The 18,611-nt window shown below is 36.8% G+C and overlaps 3 protein-coding genes and 1 long non-coding RNA gene across 7 annotated transcripts; 2 read left to right on the forward strand and 2 right to left on the reverse strand.

Moving 5' to 3' along the window:
- The first annotated feature begins 813 nt into the window (after positions 1-813).
- LOC129576335 (hexokinase-2-like) lies at positions 814-6,180 on the forward strand. Of its 3 annotated transcripts, XM_055461277.1 has the most exons (10): positions 814-1,210; positions 2,067-2,144; positions 2,230-2,504; positions 3,578-3,737; positions 3,930-4,157; positions 4,337-4,527; positions 4,770-5,014; positions 5,157-5,312; positions 5,404-5,683; positions 5,881-6,180. In XM_055461277.1, exons 3-10 carry the CDS (start codon positions 2,427-2,429, stop codon positions 5,971-5,973), a joined length of 1,431 nt encoding a protein of 476 aa, XP_055317252.1. In that variant the 5' UTR covers positions 814-1,210; positions 2,067-2,144; positions 2,230-2,426; the 3' UTR covers positions 5,974-6,180. The 3 variants fall into 3 exon arrangements, with proteins under 3 accessions (XP_055317252.1, XP_055317251.1, XP_055317253.1); XM_055461276.1 differs by lacking the exon at positions 2,067-2,144 and having other exon boundaries at positions 1,003-1,210; XM_055461278.1 differs by lacking the exons at positions 814-1,210; positions 2,067-2,144; positions 2,230-2,504 and adding an exon at positions 3,242-3,496.
- LOC129576336 (NADH-ubiquinone oxidoreductase 49 kDa subunit) lies at positions 6,170-9,173 on the reverse strand. The gene is made up of 8 exons (XM_055461279.1): positions 9,038-9,173; positions 8,779-8,948; positions 8,136-8,251; positions 7,862-7,977; positions 7,665-7,765; positions 7,365-7,465; positions 6,777-7,248; positions 6,170-6,680 (listed from the first exon to the last, which is right to left on the reverse strand). Exons 2-8 carry the CDS (start codon positions 8,880-8,882, stop codon positions 6,275-6,277), a joined length of 1,416 nt encoding a protein of 471 aa, XP_055317254.1. The 5' UTR covers positions 8,883-8,948; positions 9,038-9,173; the 3' UTR covers positions 6,170-6,274.
- A 127-nt stretch (positions 9,174-9,300) lies between these two features.
- LOC129576325 (insulin-degrading enzyme) lies at positions 9,301-14,818 on the forward strand. Of its 2 annotated transcripts, XM_055461252.1 has the most exons (12): positions 9,392-9,660; positions 9,862-9,894; positions 10,353-10,776; positions 10,880-11,425; positions 11,493-11,693; positions 11,833-12,177; positions 12,299-12,649; positions 12,803-13,034; positions 13,132-13,448; positions 13,532-13,714; positions 13,825-14,262; positions 14,545-14,818. In XM_055461252.1, exons 3-12 carry the CDS (start codon positions 10,417-10,419, stop codon positions 14,560-14,562), a joined length of 2,991 nt encoding a protein of 996 aa, XP_055317227.1. In that variant the 5' UTR covers positions 9,392-9,660; positions 9,862-9,894; positions 10,353-10,416; the 3' UTR covers positions 14,563-14,818. The 2 variants fall into 2 exon arrangements, with proteins under 2 accessions (XP_055317226.1, XP_055317227.1); XM_055461251.1 differs by lacking the exon at positions 9,862-9,894 and having other exon boundaries at positions 9,301-9,660.
- Positions 14,761-18,607, reverse strand: LOC129576341 (uncharacterized). The gene is made up of 3 exons (XR_008688876.1): positions 18,178-18,607; positions 17,095-18,060; positions 14,761-15,881 (listed from the first exon to the last, which is right to left on the reverse strand). It is a non-coding gene; the product is annotated as an uncharacterized LOC129576341 (long non-coding RNA).
- Positions 18,608-18,611: the final 4 nt, after the last annotated feature.

The following is an 18,611-nucleotide window of genomic DNA, read 5'->3' on the forward strand; positions in this document are numbered from 1 at the left end:
CCGATTTTGCAATATCAAAATACCTGCCGATATAAAAATAGACTTCGAATAGCATTCATTGCACTGGAATTGTACCAGAATAGTTTGCATGACAACGACGACGATAAACAAAATAAAAATCATTCTTCGTTTATCAAGTGGGTTTCAATTAACTCTCACGACTTTTATGTTCATTGTGGCGGTAACGGAAAAAAACGGGGGGAAAACAGCCGTAATCCTAAAGTCGTTCAACCAAAAATTGGTGCTAAATAAGATTAGAAATTTCAATTGGAATGGCAATTATATGTTTCGTACAGTGACTTGTTACGTATCATTGTTGTAGTTCGATTAAACATTTTTTTTTTTAAATTTCGTTGTTGTTTGTTTCTAATCAACATTTTCATATCGACGAGTTGGCGCGATGATGCGATTAGTGCGAACTGGCTGTATTACATCAAAGTAAAAAAAAACGATTTTATGATCACGCTTTGACAGAATTTAAAATCGTTATTCACAGGCAGAAATTTCATTTGGAAGCACTTTTGCATTTTTAATTTTATTGCATCGTAAGATCGGTCTCGTGAACCCGCCACATTGCGAGGGTTCCAACACAATTGGAACAGGATCGACAGAAATATTTTTAAAATGAAAAAATTTATTGACCTCCTCTTGCATAGAGCTTATGCGATATGTTTATTTAAGAATGTATAAAAAAACAAATTCGGTGTGTTTCGATTCCGGTAACTGCGTGCGATGTTTCGGAAATTTAATGAAACACTGTAGCTTGAGTGGTCAGTTATATTTTTATCGCACGTCAACCGTCGAAAAAATTTCGAGTTTTTCTAATCTATAATTGCGAAATATTGGCGACCTGCGACCATGTGACTTGACAACATTAACGCCGGTACCCATAGATAGATAGTATTCGGATGCGGTCGCTAGAGTGAGATAGAGATTGACCTTCAGTTTACGCAATCTGATTCGGTTTCCTTACCACTTTCTTATTAATAAAAAGTTAGTTAGTGAAACGCTTTGATCAAGATCGCTTGCCTCTCTCGCAAACAACGTAGTTTATATTTCTAAGTCTTAAACAAACGAATTGACGTGGTTTGTTTTGTTTTGTTTTGCCGTAAATTTTTTGCGTTGTTCTGTTACTATTGCGGCTGTCATCGACGTTGTCGCCGCCGTTGTCGTCGCATTAGACAAGTGTTAGCGTTTTTGTTATTGTAAAGTAAGTGTGAGATAACGAATATATATAGATATATATATATATATATATATGTTTGTGTATGTGCGCGCTCAACTATTCCAAATGCGATACACTATCAAAAGAGAGCTTGACCTCAGAATGCATTTCAATTGACATTGCATCTCACAAGACGTTGTATTTTCCGTTTTATGCCGTAAAACACACAGCTGGAATACAAAGGCCATTTGCATTCCAATGATCAATTATTGTTACGTCTATGGGTTTATCTATCATAAATTGTATCACCAAATCACCGAAGATGATTGCTGTTGGGCTCAGCTGATTTTGTTCGCATCCAAAACGCATAACGAAGGCCTGCCTGGAGATGCGCATTTCTATCTCTCACACACAGTCCAATTCCATATTTCAAGGGTATAAACAATCACACATCATACTCATAACATTTATTTTAATAATTCGCACACGGCGGCTGTTCATAAAATTGTGGATGCAACACACAAATACATACCAGTTGAATGTACAACTAAGACTAAGAATAGCTGCACGGTTCTCGTTGCTTTTATCATCTCTCTCTCTCTCCCTCTCTATCTCTATCTCCGTCTCTCTCTCTCTCTCTCTTTTAATTGGGTAATATTTTTATTACTAGGGAAGCCAAATTAAAATCATGAATGCATACAAGCTACATACGAAAGGAGCTCGAAATCACAGAGATACCGCAGCAACAAATTTTTTAGTCATAACGTGAAACGAGTGAATGAGAGTCACCGCCCCGAGAGAAGATCATTGTTATTGTCAATCATCTTTTTATTTTTATTTTTTTTTTTTTTATATACATATATTTTCATTCGCATTTAAACATTGGAACTGATAACACAAGTGCAATTGGTCTGACCAAACCAACAGCTCTTAGCTGCAAACACAAACTGAACTTAGAGACATTCGAACGCGCTTTTCTGTGAGTTCTAGCAACGGTTTTGACATCGTTAAACAATTTAATAGTATTTTTTTTTTTTCTGTTCTCTTTTGCTCTCTTTACTCAGGTGATGAATTGTGAGAACTTGTGGTGAACATTATACAACGCATTATAAGTGACGATCTGGTTAACATTTTTGCTGTAAATTATAATTTAAACGAATTTGAACGTGCCTTAGTTTATACAAGTGACAAAACATCGGTTTTACCGCGCCAGTTTAACCTAAAGTTTATTGTTTCATTTGTAATATCGGCAAACGCAAAGATGTCATACATTTTTCAAGATTTCGAAAAAGAGTATCAAGTGGCTCCATTGGATAGAAATGATGTACAAAACCGCAAAGTAAGTCAATTGTATGTACGATGCGTAACAAACGGTTATCTTTTTCACACCTATTCTATTTAAGAAGAAGAAGACAAAATGTCACAAAATTCGATTAAAACGCAAGCCGCTTTGAATTTGACTTTTTTTTTTCAGACGCTTCCAAATTTTCTAGTTCAAAATAAAACTACTACTCGATCAAAAGAGTAATAAAATTGCCGGAATAAATAACGGCAACTGCAATCTAAGATAGAGACAAAATAAAGCACACATTGATTACACTGAGCTGCCGCAGAGATCTCCATAAAATTGGATGTAATTAAATGTTAATGAGTGTGATATCTAATTTATATAGTGGCTCTGTATCTATATCATTCCCTTCAATCCAATGATACGTAAGATGTATTTGCAGCTAACACTTCTTTTATGATATGCATACACGTGCAGTATAGAAAAAAAAAACACTCTCTTGCGCGCAAATACCAACATTCCTCTGAACGAAAAAGAAAAAAAAAACCTGTCAACCAGCAAACTTGCAAATTTACAAGTTTAATTATATTTTTTGTTGTGATTTTGCCTTGAGCGTTCATAAATTATGTGCAAAATAATAGTAAAAAAAAATGTATAGAATCAGACGACGATAGTAAATCTGTAAACAACAAATCGTTGCCGCTTAGATCTTAATCATTAATTCAATCGCTGATGTTGTAATATTTACGAGATGCGGTCGTACCTATTTTTCTCTCTTTTTTCGTTTTCAATTGCGCAGGCCCCTTATCAACTGAGCAATTTTTGTGTGTTTGATTTTTATTAGATTGCTGGTTATTACTTGGCTTGTGATGCACGCAATTTTAATTATCTTCTTCGTTCAAAAAAGAAAAAAAAAAACTTAGTTCTGCTGATTACTGATAGAGTGTCAGGCGTGCGCTCATTTGCTCGCTCAAAAATATCTTTGTGCATCGCGTGCGCTCTGTCGACGATAGGCCACGATGCCGCGTCATATTTTGTTGACGGTGTCTACAAACATGATGCAATATCACAAAAAGGTCATCAAAATTTGATTTGTTATTTTTGTTCTTTTTCTCCCTCTCTAGATTAACGAAGTTCTCAGTGGACTTTTCTTCAATGAGCCAACGGTCAAGCGTATTGCCAACCAATTTGAGAAAGAAATGAACCTCGCCCTCAACGAAAAATGGAGTGAATCTTCGGTTTTAATGGAAAACACATACATTCCAGAATTGCCTGATGGCAGCGGTATGCGCATCTCTTTAACATTTGATCCCTTCTTGGCCTAAAAGGCTAAAGGCTTTTGTTTTTATCAAAAAAAAAAAAAAAAAAATGTTGTTTATTCATTTTCGAATTCGGTTCTTTTTTTATTCAATAACCTTCGGCATTGACACTCTATGCATGTCTTAATCGTCTCTTTCTCTTTTTCTACCTCAAAAGAACACGGAAAATTCTTAGCTTTGGATTTGGGCGGAACCAATTTCCGAGTGCTCCTTATGGATTTAGATAATGGCAAAATCACAAATGAAGTGGTGAAAATGTATGAAATCAGAAGTGAATTACGAGTTGGTGGCGAAGATATGGCCGTAGCTCTGTTCGACCATATTGGACAGTGCTTGTGTGATTTTGTTGAAGAAAATGATTTGGTTTCAGTTCCATTACCACTCGGTAAGTCATAATCAATTGCGGACTTTGCATTTTCATTTTGAGATTGAATCGTACCATATTTTGTTTTTCTTTTTTAATTCTATCATCTTGCTTGACTTATTTCACCAAATAATCATTTAATTGACTGATATTCTGCATTACACTCTTTTTCTATCTCTTCTTTATCTTAATTGGTCTAGGATTTACATTTTCGTTCCCAATGAAACAGCACAGTTTGGATTCCGCAACACTAGACGCTTGGGCAAAATCATTCAATTTGCCAACGGTTCTTGGCACCGATGTCGTCGATCGGTTGCGAGACTCGCTACACAAACTCGGTCACAATCATATTGAAGTGGTTGCTATTCTGAATGATACAACGGGCGTACTCGTAAGAAATAAATTTTCTTCTTCTGTTTTTCGTATAATATAGCATACCTTTGCTTCCTATTGTATAAAAGATGCATCATTTCATAATGGAGTATTATCTTCAGCCACAATCTCTATATTCCATAAATCAAACCTACAGATCTCTTGTTAGAATTAATTGATTTTCTTTTTTGTAATAATTAAATGTGTTTTGTCTTCCATTTCGATCAATCCAATTATTTTAATTTGTACGGATCATTATAGATGCAAGGGACAAATCTTGATAAACGTACACGAATTGGCATTGTATTTGGAACCGGAAGTAATGCCGCCTATGTGGAGCAAGCTGATCGTGTAAAGCATTGGGAAGGCAAAGGTCGTCGTGGTGCTAAGCAAGTGTGTATTGACATTGAATGGGGTGCTTTCGGTGATAAGGGATCGTTGGATTTTATCCGCACAAGATTCGACGATCGATTGGACGAAACATCACTTTTACCAGGAGGCTACACGTAAGGCTGAACTATATGCAATTTTAAGTTTTCCAATAAAGGATAAAAAAAAATACACCAATTGCGTAGTAGTAACGGTTCTAGAATTTGGATTTCATTTTGTTTTTGTTTTGTTTTTTTTTTTTTTTAATTTCGATTTCAGATTTGAGAAATACATTGGTGGAAAATATTTGGGAGAATTGGTGCGCCTTGTGCTCGATGAACTTCACCAAAAAAAGTTGGCATTCCAAAATACGCCAACCAATTTTGTTCCAAAACCATGGTCGTTTGATACAAGAGAAATTTCTACAATTGAAGAGTAAGTTGAATGAGACGAAATAAAAAAAAATCGCTTTTTCCTTCGTGATTTGGTTTTCTATAATTTTAATTTCTTGTCGATTTCTTCACAGAGATACCTTAAATGGTACAAAACACCTCACAAAGGAGGTTCTCATTGAAGCTGGCTTCAAAGATTTGACCGATTATGATATTATGGTGTGTCAGCATGTGGCTGCTGTTCTTTCGCATCGTGCTGCACTCTTGGTGTCGATCACCACATCGGTGATTATGGCCCGACTGACTTGCCCTGATGTGACTATTGCAATCGATGGATCCGTCTATAAGAATCATCCTCGAATGGATGCCTGGCTCAACCGAATCCTTACAAAATTGAATTCAACCAAAAAGATTGTAAGCAAATTCAAGACTTTTTTTATTCACCATTTTTTCTGGACCTTTTTCTTGTTCTGGAAATTCATTTGGATTTTCATCTTTTTTGTGGAAATTTTATCTCTGTTTTTTGTTCGAAACAAATAGTTCATTGTGTAAATTAAAAAATTAATCGATAAAAAAATGTCCTGACCTAATGATATGATTTAATTCTACAGTTCCGTCTGATGTTGGCTGAGGACGGCAGTGGAAAAGGTGCTGCACTAACGGCTGCTATTGCGCTCAAATTGGAAAATAAATTGATCCAATAAATAATAACTATATATATATCGCAAATAAGTTTTATGCAATGACACAAACACAATCACACACACACACACACACACAAACACACATTAGGAGGATTAGTACTTAGTTGTATTTGGATTACGTAGATTTTTTCTTCTCGGTTGAATCACATCAAATGTCAAAGTGCAAATAAGAACACATAGAAATAAAAACAAATGGTTGATTTAAAATGTGTTTCATTTTTTTTTTATTGACATTCATTGGGTTGTTTGTTTTATCTTATGTTAAATGTGTTTTTCTGCTCTCATTTCAATCTGCCATAGTCTATCGATCAATTTCACCAAACACAACATCTAGGGTACCAATGATGGCAACAATATCAGCTAACATATGTTTACGACCAATTTTCTCGAGAGCGGCTAAATGAGCGAAACCGGGCGCCTTAATTTTGCAACGATATGGTTTGCTTGAACCATCTGACACAAGATAAACACCAAATTCACCTTTTGGTGCTTCAATGGCTGTATATGTAGCACCTGGTGGCACTTGAAAACCTTGTGTGAACAATTTGAAATGATGGATCAATGCTTCCATCGATTCTTTCATCTCAGCACGAGTTGGTGGCGTGATCTTTGCATCATCTGTCTTAATTTCACCGGCTGGCATTTGATTCAAACATTGGTGGATGATTCTCAACGATTGACGCATTTCTTCCACACGGCACAAGTATCTGGAAGTTAGAATAAAAAATGCATCATTCGCAAATGTGGACATTTTGGTTTTGTTACTAATTCAACGTTTGTTTGTTAAATCTTATGAATCTTACCTATCATAGCAATCGCCCTTAGTACCGATTGGAACATCGAAATCGACTAAATCGTATGCATCATATGGTTGAGTTTTACGCAAATCCCATTTGATACCAGACCCACGCAACATAACACCACTGAATCCGTAGTTCAATGCATCTTCAGCGCTCACTGTACCAACATCCACCGTACGATGGATCCAGATACGATTGTTGGTGAGCAAATCTTCGGTTTCATCCAAACGTTCGCCGAAACGTGATGCAAAATCGTAAATGTCATCCATCAAACCGAGCGGCATATCGAGCGAAACGCCACCAGGACGAACGTAAGCAGCGTGCATACGGGCTCCCGATACACGCTCATAGAATTCCATCAGTTTTTCACGTTCCTCGAACAACCAGAAGAACGGTGTCATCGCACCCACGTCCAAAGCGTGCGTACCAACAGCCATAATGTGATTCAAGATACGAGTCAATTCGGCAAACAAAGCTTAGACATTTTGAAAAAAAAAAAAAAAAAAAAAAAATGTTTTTCGGTCAATCAAATATACTTTCGGAATTTATCATCTGGAATAATGGTCATGAAAACTCAGCACATGTACTCACTTCGAATATATTTGGCGCGAAGTGGAACATCGATATTCAACAATTTTTCAATAGCCAGCGAATAACATTGCTCATTGCACATCATTGATACGTAATCCAATCTATGTCCAAAGAGAAATAAACGTAGAAAGAATGCATTTAACTCACATTTTTGAAAGACAAATTTGGAAAAATCCAAACGAAATTTTTTTGTATTTATACAGAAAAGGGGAACGAATGTGAAATTAAAAAAAAATTAACACAATGTCAAGTTTTTTATTTTATTTTCAACAACGTTTAAAATTTCGTTGCAAAACATACCTGTCAAAGTAGGGTAAAGCTTGAGTATAGGTTTTGTATTCGATCAATTTTTCCGTTCCACGATGCAAGAGACCAATGTGGGGATCGGCTCTGATAACAGTCTGTGTATTAAAAATTGCAATCGATTAGCAAATGGAAAAAACGGTGTGAAAAATAGGAAAAACAATCAGGTAAACAAGTATATTAGTTAAACTCACCTCACCCTCCAGTTCCAAAATCAAACGAAGCACACCGTGCGCAGCTGGATGCTGTGGTCCAAAATTCAAAATCATATTTCGCACAGCCTTCTCGGGTGGTCGTTCAATGGCAGCCTCTGCAAAAATACACAAATCATTTTCGTTTTAAATTGTTTTTAAAGCCGAACAAATGTTGCCTTGTGACAGAAGACTTGTCTACAATCGATATAGCCATTTATATTTTGATGTAAATAATTTGTGTGTAATTTGTAACTGAATTCCATTGCTCACTTACCATTATAGATTGGTTTCAGCCATTTGGTTTCTTCAGTTGGATACAGTACGACTCCGGCATATGTTTCCAAGAATTCTTTATCCGGAAACCACTTGCCAGCATTTCGTCGTTGTTGGCTGTATTAAAAACAAAAAAAATAATATTTTGATTTAAGTTTAAAATGTGATTTTTGTTCATTTTAAAATTCAGAATTAACGAATTTTCCGTTTGGAACGTGGTTTTTTTTTTCTTTGTGTCTTCAAAGTGTTGTTGCCAAAAGATCGGGGTTTGTATTTGTTTTGTTCTCGTTCGTCCAATCATCCATCCAATATTGTCAGTATGAATGAGTTGAGGTTAAGTGTGTATTATTTAAAAGAAGGAAATATTTTCAAAATATTTTGCTCCGAACAAATCGATGGTTCTGAATCAATTTTTTTTTCATTTTCTAACCAAAATCAACTGTTTCAGGCCGATAAAAATTCGTTGCAAATTGATTTTTTCAAAGAAAATTTAAACAATCTTCGTCGATTATATAACCGATGGGCTTGTTATAATACGTCGCTATTGTCGGTATCAACGACTGTCATGCAAAAAAGTTCGCACTACACGAGAGCATGAAATGGGATGAATTTTACACAGCAGAGAAAAAAGCGATTTATTCTACCTGATGTGGGATGGCACGGTGGCCGATGCACCAACAAAGTTGCCCAACACAGATTTGGCCAAACGTGAGCATTTCGATGCCGAGCACAATGTAGCAAATGCCATACTTCACTTGAATGTTCTTTCGTTCACTTTTACACGGCAAAACACACAACAAATAAATGTTTTTGGCTATTTGATGATTGGGTTTAAAATTTGTTTCGTTTCTTTTATATATTTTTCTCTAAAATTGGTAACAAAGGAAAAAATTGTGGTGTTACAGAATTTGCTTTTGTTTTTTTTCGTTCACTGATGAAGAAAAAACAAAATTCTGCTATTGTTGGGACTCCATTCGGATTGAAAAAAATAAAACTATGCGATTTTCCGTCTGTTTTCGATCCCCGTATTTTATTTTTTTTTTTTGATTAAATGTTACGTGATGACATTTGTTGAATTTGTCGATATTGTTGTGTTGGGATGACTGCGCGCGGTGAGTTTGTCAGTAGTTGTCATGTTGAGGATTTTTGCTGTTGTAAAACGAACACGAATGGATAGGTATTGCTGTTTTGTCTGAACAAAACACACATACACGCACATACACGTGCCCAACTACTGTCGCATATCAACCCAATCTGAATGGAGTGTATGTCAGCTGGCAGTGACATATTTTATCGAAAGTCTGTAAACGCGTCGTACATTCAGATATTTTTTTTCTCTGTCGTGAATTACAATCATCATTCTCCGTTTAATTGCATTACCTCTCTCTGTTTGCAAGTTTTGTGAAACAGAAGACCAAAAAAAAGTTGTGTTCACTTCAGTTGACTGAATAGTGGTGCGGTTTAATGTCTTTTCAAGTCTATCGTCGGCTAACGATAACAATATGTAACCGTGGTATTTTAGTAAGGTGATTTCAGATTGGTTTTTTTTTTCTCTTGAAATTTGTTTAAATTGACTCGTCGAAGTTCTCCTCCGCAGAAATGTCACATTGATTAACATCGTAGCATACATAACAACAACAACAAAATATAGAACCAAAACAAGAGAGACATTTTTGTGGAAATTAATTAAAATCACAAAACTAATGGAATAACTCTTTGTTATCTAGATTATTGATGTGCCATTTGAAATTTTAGCAAGAGTACGGTTAAGCAAATGTATTTTAATATTTTCTAATGTGTGTGTGTGTGTGTGTGTTTTTTTTTTCTGGATAAATAGCCACATGGTCATTTTTGTGCATTTCCCAAAAAACTATTGGCTATTCAGCACTTTTTTTCCATGAGAATATTTGTTTTTTTGATAAAATTCAAACAAAAGAAAAATGCAAATAAGCATAACACGTCACTAGACCATTTCGAACAGGCTAAATGAACTAACGTTTGTTTTCGTCGTTGTTTTTGCGAATAATTTGTGTTGTGATGTTTGCATTTTTATTTGTTTTTTTCCTATTTCAATGATTTTTTTTCGTGATTTTATGTTTGTTTTCTCTGTTTTTTAATTGATTTACGTTTGACTAATGACCATTCGTTTTAGTTTCACACTTTTCATTCATAAGTTTGACATTTTAATTCAGAATTGATTTTTTTGAATGTGTTTCAGAAAATTCCAAAATTGTACCAAACTCTTTGCCCGTAACATACATCAAACTACGACGACGACGACGATGGATTTGGCCAATAGTTCACTGCCAGCAATAAAAGTTACAATGGCCGACGCATCGAAACTATTGCGAGTGAATAATATTGTGAAATCACAGCAAGATAATCGTGATTATCGTGGATTGCAGTTGGCAAATGGCCTAAAAGTGTTGTTGATCAGCGATCCGGCCACTGACAAAGCGGCTGCCGCAATGACAGTTGACGTCGGCCACATGAGTGACCCAGAGGATTTGCCCGGTTTGGCGCACTTTTGCGAGCACATGCTGTTCCTTGGCACGAAAAAATATCCCAACGAAAATGCGTACAGTACGTATCTATCGGAGAATGGTGGCAGCTCAAATGCATCTACGTATGCGGACAATACGGTATGACTGAAGAAAGAAAAAAAAACATTAGTTGAAAATAATCGATTTAAAATGTTTTTAGAACAATTGTCGTAAGTTATCATTTTATGTTGTTTCCTTGCAGAAATACTATTTCGATGTGGTTCACAATCAATTTGAGGGAGCATTGGATCGATTTGCGCAGTTTTTCATTGGTCCATTGTTTACGGACAGTGCCACCGATCGGGAGATAAATGCCGTGAATTCGGAACATGAAAAGAACTTGGCAACAGACGTTTGGCGTATTCGACAAGTGAACAAAGCGTTGGCTGACAGCAATCATCCTTACAGCAAGTTTGGTACGGGTAATGAAAAGACGCTGAGTGAAGATCCAAAACGTTTGGGCATTAATGTGCGCGAAGAACTGTTAAAATTCCACGAAAAATGGTATTCGGCCAATATCATGTGCCTGGCTGTGTACGGGCGTGAAACACTCGATGAGCTTGAGGCAATGGTCATATCACGATTCTCGGAGATTGTCAACAAAAATGTCATCTCACCGCGATGGACAGATCATCCATTTCTACCCGAACACTATGCCACGAAAGTGTCCATTGTGCCGGTTAAAGACTCGCGAACGCTAACACTCACCTTCCCCACCGGAGATTTAGATCAATTTTACAAGGCTGGCGTAAGTAACTCTAAGCAATCGATTCAATTGTCGCATGATTTATTAAAATAATTGTTCCAATGTGCAGCCTGAAGCGTATCTGAGCCATTTAATTGGGCATGAGGGAAAAGGCAGCATTTTGTCGGAATTAAAAAGCCGCGGTTGGTCCAACAGCTTGTTAGCTGGCCATAATACGCTGGCACGTGGCTTTGGATTCTTCGATATCATGGTGGATTTGACACAAGAAGGATTTGAGAACATTGACGAAATCATCAAAATCATTTTTCAAGTATGTATCAAATGCGATTGATTTGAAACGGATAGACTTTCCATTGAGAGAAAGCATCGAATCAAATTGTTTTCATTCTGAATTTGATTCAAAGTCTTGATCGACACTGTTCAATGTTTAATTCAAATTCTATTTACAGTATATCAACATGTTGCGAACGGGTGGTCCGAAGAAATGGATTTTCGAGGAGTATTTGAATTTAAGCGAAATGCAATTTCGGTTCAAAGACAAAGAGACCGCTTTGCTGTTGGTCTCGAGTGTGGTGCATTCAATGCAATTGTATCCGATGGAAGAGGTGTTGACTGCACCGTATTTGATCAGTGACTGGCGACCAGACCTCATTCAGAATTTGATGGACGATTTAGTGCCTGAAAAGTGTCGCATCGTCGTTGTTGGCCAAAAAGTCGAACCAATTTGTAATGAAATCGAATATTGGTATGGAACGAAATATCGATCGGAGCCAATTTCCGAAGATGTCATCGAGGTAAGGATCATATTGATGAAATGTGTCATCACAATTATCTTCTTTGTTTCAATTCAAAGGAGATTCTTTAAAGGGAACCTGAAGATAAAATTTATTCATGAAATCTTGCCTCACATTGTAGGATTGGAAGAGTTGTGGTCTAAATGAAAATTTGAGTTTTCCAATGCCGAATCCGTTCATACCAACCGATTTTGAGCTATGCACCGGAGAATCAGAAGTCAAGCCATATCCAGTTATTCTACACGACACACCGATCATGCGAGTGTGGTACAAACAAGATACCGAGTTCAAAAAACCGAAAACAATCATGAATTTTGACTTCTCCAGCCCGATGGCTTATTCGGATCCACTCAATTGCAATTTGACACACATGTTTGTTCAGCTGTTCAAAGATGAACTGAACGAATATTTGTACGAGGCTGAACTGGCCGGTTTGCGATTCGGAGTGAGCAACACATCAAATGGAATTAGTGTGAGTTGGCAACTACCTTGAGTCTAACGAGCAGATTTTGGAAGCTACATTGCAATTCTCCATTGCACATATCGCAAAAAATCGTCATTAAAATTTGTCAACATTCGATTCATCGACATTTAGATATAATCCAATTTCAATTTCCATTCACAGTTATCAATCAGTGGTTACAGTCACAAGCAGCAGATTCTCCTCAGCAAGGTCATCGACCAGTTGTTCAATTTCGAATTCTGTCCAAAACGTTTCGAAATCATCAAAGAGCAAATGCATCGTGCGCTGAAAAATTTCAACGCTGAACAACCGTACCAACACGCTGTTTATTACTTGGCGCTGATACTAACCGAACATGCGTGGACGAAGCAGGAATTGATTGACGCCGTTTCATGTAAGTCAAACATTTATTCTGATCGATCGACGTTGTTTGATTTCATTTCGATCGATGTCAACAATTTTCTAAAATGCTTTTTTTCCTCCCTATGCAGTGGTGACGGTGGAGCGTTTAGAGCAGTATATCAAGGATTTCCTGTCACGAATGCATGTCGAATGTTTGATTCACGGCAATGTAAACAAGCAAAAAGCCACCGCATTGGCTAGTATCGTCGAGCAAAAACTGAAAACGACCAATGCCAACACACTACCGTTGCTTTCACGTCAATTGCTGTTGAAGCGTGAATACAAGTTGGTTAATCAAGAGTCGTATCGATTTGAGACAGAGAATGAATTTCACAAAAGCTCATGTGCTGAACTGTACCTACAGTGCGGCATGCAAAGTGATTCAGCGAATGTTTTTATCGATTTGGTAAATAGTTTGCATTTTGATGGAAATGATAAGCGAGCGTTAGCCATGTTATTAATAATAAATTTTAATTGAAATTTACCCAGGTGTCACAAATACTATGTGAACCATGTTACAATACACTGCGTACGAAGGAACAATTGGGCTACATTGTGTTCTGTGCATCTCGTAAAGCGAACGGAGCGCAAGGGATACGTTTTATCGTTCAGTCAGCCAAACATCCGGTTTACGTGGAAGAACGCATCGAATTATTCTTAGACTCAATGACGGTAAATGACATTTTTGCTTAAGTTTGATAGAGAAAAAAAAATTGATCGAACAAAATTGGTGATATATTAATCCAATGATTAAAATTACATCGATTCATTTTAAATTGCAGAAACAAATCGAAGACATGTCCGACGAAGAGTTCAATCGACACAAAGATGCTTTGGCAGCTCAGAAGCTGGAAAAACCAAAGCGACTATCGACACTGTTCAATAAATTTTTAAACGAGATTTCATTGCAACAGTATCATTTTGACCGAGCCGAAAAAGAGGTAGCAATTTTACGGAACGTCACCAAAACCGAATTGTTGGACTACTACAAAAGTAACATTCTGTCAATGGGCCCAAATCGATCCACTCTGTCTATCCACATAGTGTCAACGGCTGATGGTGGTGCTGGTAATTCGAATGAAATCGAAAGCACACCAGTCATCAATGAGCTCATCGATCGCCGACCAAACACAATAGTAATCAACGACTTGGCTGTGTTTAAATCCTCAAAGGAATTGTACCCCATGGTGCAGCCGTACATCGACATTCAACCAAAGGGCGCTAAATCCCAACACTGTCTAGCTCATATGCTATAGCAATGTTTGACGTTTAGAACTGCTGTGGAAACTTTGTTTGGAGCGCCACCAACCACAAATCTCTGTAACTATACGTACGTGTGAAAGTAAAGTCTTTGTGTGTACGTTCGTGTGAATGCAAAGAGTCTATGTGTGCGTTGTACACAGAGGTGTTGATTCGTTCGAACGTTGCATCATGTTAGGTGGCGCTATTGATATATGATTGCTTCAATCGTCAACAAAATACATCAAGTATTTCTCCGTTTTGCTAAATCCAAACTCTAACTTACCAAAAAGCAACTGAAATACCAGACGAGAAAAATAATGACACAGTGAAAAAACAGTTCAGACAATTCCCAGTTGATACACGATTCAATCTGATTTTTGTTTTATTTTTTAATTTAGGAAAAAAAAACTTGGACCATGTGAATGAAATAATCTCCACTTTGGTTGGTTCGTCTTTTGTTTTCGAAAAGTAAATGCCTGTTCAATTGATTGTTTGCTGGAAAAAATTGATGGCAATAAATTATTTGAAAAATTATGCGTTTATTGTTTTCTTCTAAACGAATTTCTAAATTAAAACAACTTTCTTTTGTAGTTCTACTTCTTGAGCTAGTTCGTCCAGTGCGATATTCATAGCCGTGTCTATGGTCGATAGGAGTGGATAATTACCACTATTTTGTTTTGGAAAATTCAATGTGACACCAGTCGCTGGCTTGAAATCGGCGAATGTATCTGACACAAATTCCGAATGATTAAAATAATCATAGGAATTTACAGCGAATACCATGATACCAACTAAATTACGTTTCATGGCAAATCGAACTTGGTTCGCAATTGAACGGGCCGATTTAAAGCGAAGGGTATCGTTTTCAATCAGACTAACTGCAATTGGTTCGGGCCATAGGCGGCTGTGTCCGTTTTTTTTTTTTTTTCAAACAAAAGAATAATAACGAATAGCCATTAAAACGTCCATTTCTTTTCCGCCGAATTTCTGGATTCCAATCACAATTTTTTTTTGGATGACAAACCATATTTTTCTAAGCGGTTAATCATGTAAGTTAAATCTGAAATGCTGTTGCTCTCGTTCTTCTCCGCATCAATCGTGTCTATTGTAAGATGTATGAAATCAAGATGTTTTGATAAATTTGAATAGGTAAAAGCATCGGCAAGAACATCCGCACTTCCATTGAACGAAGCTAAGAATGATACGTTATGTGGTTCTAACTGCTTTTTGAACATCCAAATGAATTCTTATTTCAATTGATTAGGTTTTCTTAGTTCATAAGAGGTAGATCATGCTAATAGATTCATACGAATTGATTTTGATTCTGCTTTTCGTTTTGCACACGCTTCTGTTTTGATCAATTCTTCTCTGGATAGAATTTTGCAAACGGTCCAAGCTCAGTTTCCTTTCATGCATCTTCATGAATGTCGTTACAGTTGCAATGGTTCTTCCGTGCAATTTTTCGTTTTCTCTAGAGAACTATCTAGCTTTCTCTCGAGTTTCACAGTCATTTTGATCGACCGGCCAAGGATTTCGATTCCCATTTTGCACGTTGTACTGTTTTGCTCTTTCTCTTTCCTCCATTCATTTGACCATTCTATTTTGAAAAGAATCACAATTGAACCCGTGAGCATAAAAACAACGTATTGACTCTTCGCCGATGAATACGAAACGCAAAAAAATCGCCGAACAAAGTGAAACACCAATCTGTTATTGGATCAATATGAAACATGAAATCGTTGGCCACTATTTTATTTACGTTGCGCTTTGTTTCGAAGCGCGGCAAGTGTTTCATTTTGTTCCAGTAACAGAACGTTGTATCACTTTGTTCGGCGACGCGCTCAATGTACTGTTTTGGAAAAATATGCATGATTTGATACAGTTTTGAGTCCATTGGTATGATGATTCATTTTAACACAACACCCATTCTATTTCGCTCACACTTACGTGCACTTTAACGTTGCTGAAACATGTACGTTCTTGTTTCTTTACTGCGCACATCTTTTTAACAGTAAAGCAGACTACTTTGTTATACGGGTAAAAATTGCACGTAAGTGTGAGCGAAATAGAATGGGTGTTGTGCGTCCGTGTTTTGGCCATGTATAGATTTCACTATATAAACCAATGTATTCACAGCGGCGTGAACCCGCGTTCCGAGGATTTCATACAAACTTCCCATGTAGACGATCCGAAATAGGCAACAGTCGAAAAAAAAGTTTAATTTTTTTTTCGATTTTCATATAGTATTTTTTTCTGCTCTATTGGTGTTATCGGCACATCAAAATTCGCGCTACTTATCAGTTAATTTTCACTTCATAGACAAATCACGACCAAAACCACCATTAAAATGAATCATCATACCAATGGACTCAAAAGTGTATCAAACATTTTTGTTTCAATTAAAGTGAAACACAATTTCTATAGTCAGCCGATATTTCACGATTCACTTTCAAGCGAACAGAATTTATGTTGCACTCGCACAAAACTGTATCAAATCATGCATATTTTTTCAAAACAGTACATTGAGCGCGTCGCCGAACAAAGTGATACAACGTTCTGTTACTGGAACAAAATGAAACACTTGCCGCGCTTCGAAACAAAGCGCAACGTAAATAAAATAGTGGCCAACGATTTCATGTTTCATATTGATCCAATAAAAGATTGGTGTTTCACTTTGTTCGGCGATTTTTTTGCGTTTCGTATTCATCGGCGAAGAGTCAATACGTTGTTTTTATGCTCACGGGTTCAATTAGTCAAACGATTCATAAACATAAAAGCAATTGAAGAGGTTCGTTTTAAGAGCTTCTTACTCTTGTCCTATGGGTTCCATTTGTTTGTAAGATGCAGCTGCTTCACATTTCATTTCCCACAGTTCTTCGTATCTCGCTTGAGCTACAGGGTCGGAAAGTTGTTGGTCGGGAGGTGGATAATTTCCTTAGGATTTGTCAATTTGAGCCTGATATGCAGCCCATTCTTCTTCTGGAAGGTATTTTCGGTAAAATTGCTGTTCAACTTCCTCATTTCAATGCTTTGCAACTCGAAACAAGTCCAAAAACTCTTCGGTTAGTTCGTACGTAACTTTTTTTGGCAGGATTCGTAGCCATAATGACGTTTTTATTTGATTTCGATTCAATTGCACACTACATTTCTATGTTGGATTTATTCCTTCTTCACATGAACAGTAGATCAGAACAAATTGAATTCTTAATGCAATGTAACAAAGGGAACGTTTATGTGTCGATTACTATAAATTTCCACTATGAAGTGGAATAAGATTCAGGAATTGAGTCGAATTGCGTGCATAATCTCCTTTTTCTTCGTCCGTCGTGGTTGTGTTAGCCCAAACATGTAGCGATCGGATCCCTTCAATCATTTTTTCTTCCTCCCAATTATCTCCAACCATAATCAGTATGCACAGTGCACAATGGACACGAATAGCGATGGTGTAGCCCAATCTGTTGCGCCTGATGAGCAAAACAGCTCGCATGGATTGCTATGTCAGTGCATCGTGTACAGCGAATCATATACTCCGGGAAAAGGAGATAAGGATTTAAATTGAAGCAGATAACACACTCATTCAAAATGAAGTTAAATAAAAACTTATCAGCAATTCGTGCAATCAACTTTTTCATTGGATCTCAAATGAATGACAGCGGTTTGTGAATTGATATTTGTAATAGAAATCCATAAATGATCCATTTGGAGTAGATAGCGTGATATCGTACAAAGATTCTAAATTTCATTCCATTCTTTTTCCCCGGCAATACGCTTCAAATCTATGTCCGTCGGGGGAAAATGGTCCACCGTCAATTTTTTGTAGTTTTTGAAAAAAAAACAAAGCAAGTCACGATTAGACTAGAGACAAATAATAAGAATAACAAATCAATGCTTACTCCGCATTCAATTCAGACCATCGTTTCTTAGCTGCCTCCATTTTCTGTGATATATACCACATACTTTCAAATTCAGCCTGACGTTGGGGATCTGAATGTACAACTTCTGGTGGTCGTGGAAATTGAGCTTCCGTTTCGGCAATTTTAGCTGCATATTCATCCCATGACCAATGAGGAAACCACTTCTCAATAGTTGCACGTTCTCTTTTCTCACTCTCCTCTCGTGACAATTGGAATTCTCATATCATACCAGCAACCGCGTTTCCAGTCGATTCACATTCAAATTTCTCCTTCTCCGCGTTGGTATCCATAATGACGTTTTTATTTGATTTCAATTCGATTGAAAAGTATTAAAATTTCCAATTTAATTCTCAATCAAACAGCAAACCAATTTCAATGTTTACTAATGTTTTTCAATACAAAGAGAATGTTCA

Source organism: Sitodiplosis mosellana, unplaced genomic scaffold (assembly GCF_009176505.1).
Source record: "Sitodiplosis mosellana isolate CC-2019 unplaced genomic scaffold, AAFC_SMos_1.0 Smas_scaffold_6181, whole genome shotgun sequence".
NCBI lineage: Eukaryota > Metazoa > Arthropoda > Insecta > Diptera > Cecidomyiidae > Sitodiplosis > Sitodiplosis mosellana.

Excerpts from the sequence above, each read along its gene's own strand:
- LOC129576335 (XM_055461277.1), top strand. The coding sequence starts at position 2,427 with ATGTCATACATTTTTCAAGATTTCGAAAAAGAGTATCAAGTGGCTCCA. Across the intron at positions 4,528-4,769 it reads ATGATACAACGGGCGTACTC|ATGCAAGGGACAAATCTTGA; the intron begins GTAAGAAATAAA and ends GGATCATTATAG. Across the intron at positions 5,684-5,880 it reads TGAATTCAACCAAAAAGATT|TTCCGTCTGATGTTGGCTGA; the intron begins GTAAGCAAATTC and ends TTAATTCTACAG.
- LOC129576336 (XM_055461279.1), bottom strand. The coding sequence starts at position 8,882 with ATGGCATTTGCTACATTGTGCTCGGCATCGAAATGCTCACGTTTGGCC. Across the intron at positions 7,978-8,135 it reads GCTGAAACCAATCTATAATG|AGGCTGCCATTGAACGACCA; the intron begins GTAAGTGAGCAA and ends GTATTTTTGCAG. Across the intron at positions 7,466-7,664 it reads GCTTTACCCTACTTTGACAG|ATTGGATTACGTATCAATGA; the intron begins GTATGTTTTGCA and ends CTTTGGACATAG.
- LOC129576325 (XM_055461251.1), top strand. The coding sequence starts at position 9,599 with ATGTCTTTTCAAGTCTATCGTCGGCTAACGATAACAATATGTAACCGT. Across the intron at positions 11,426-11,492 it reads ATCAATTTTACAAGGCTGGC|CCTGAAGCGTATCTGAGCCA; the intron begins GTAAGTAACTCT and ends TCCAATGTGCAG. Across the intron at positions 12,178-12,298 it reads TTTCCGAAGATGTCATCGAG|GATTGGAAGAGTTGTGGTCT; the intron begins GTAAGGATCATA and ends CTCACATTGTAG.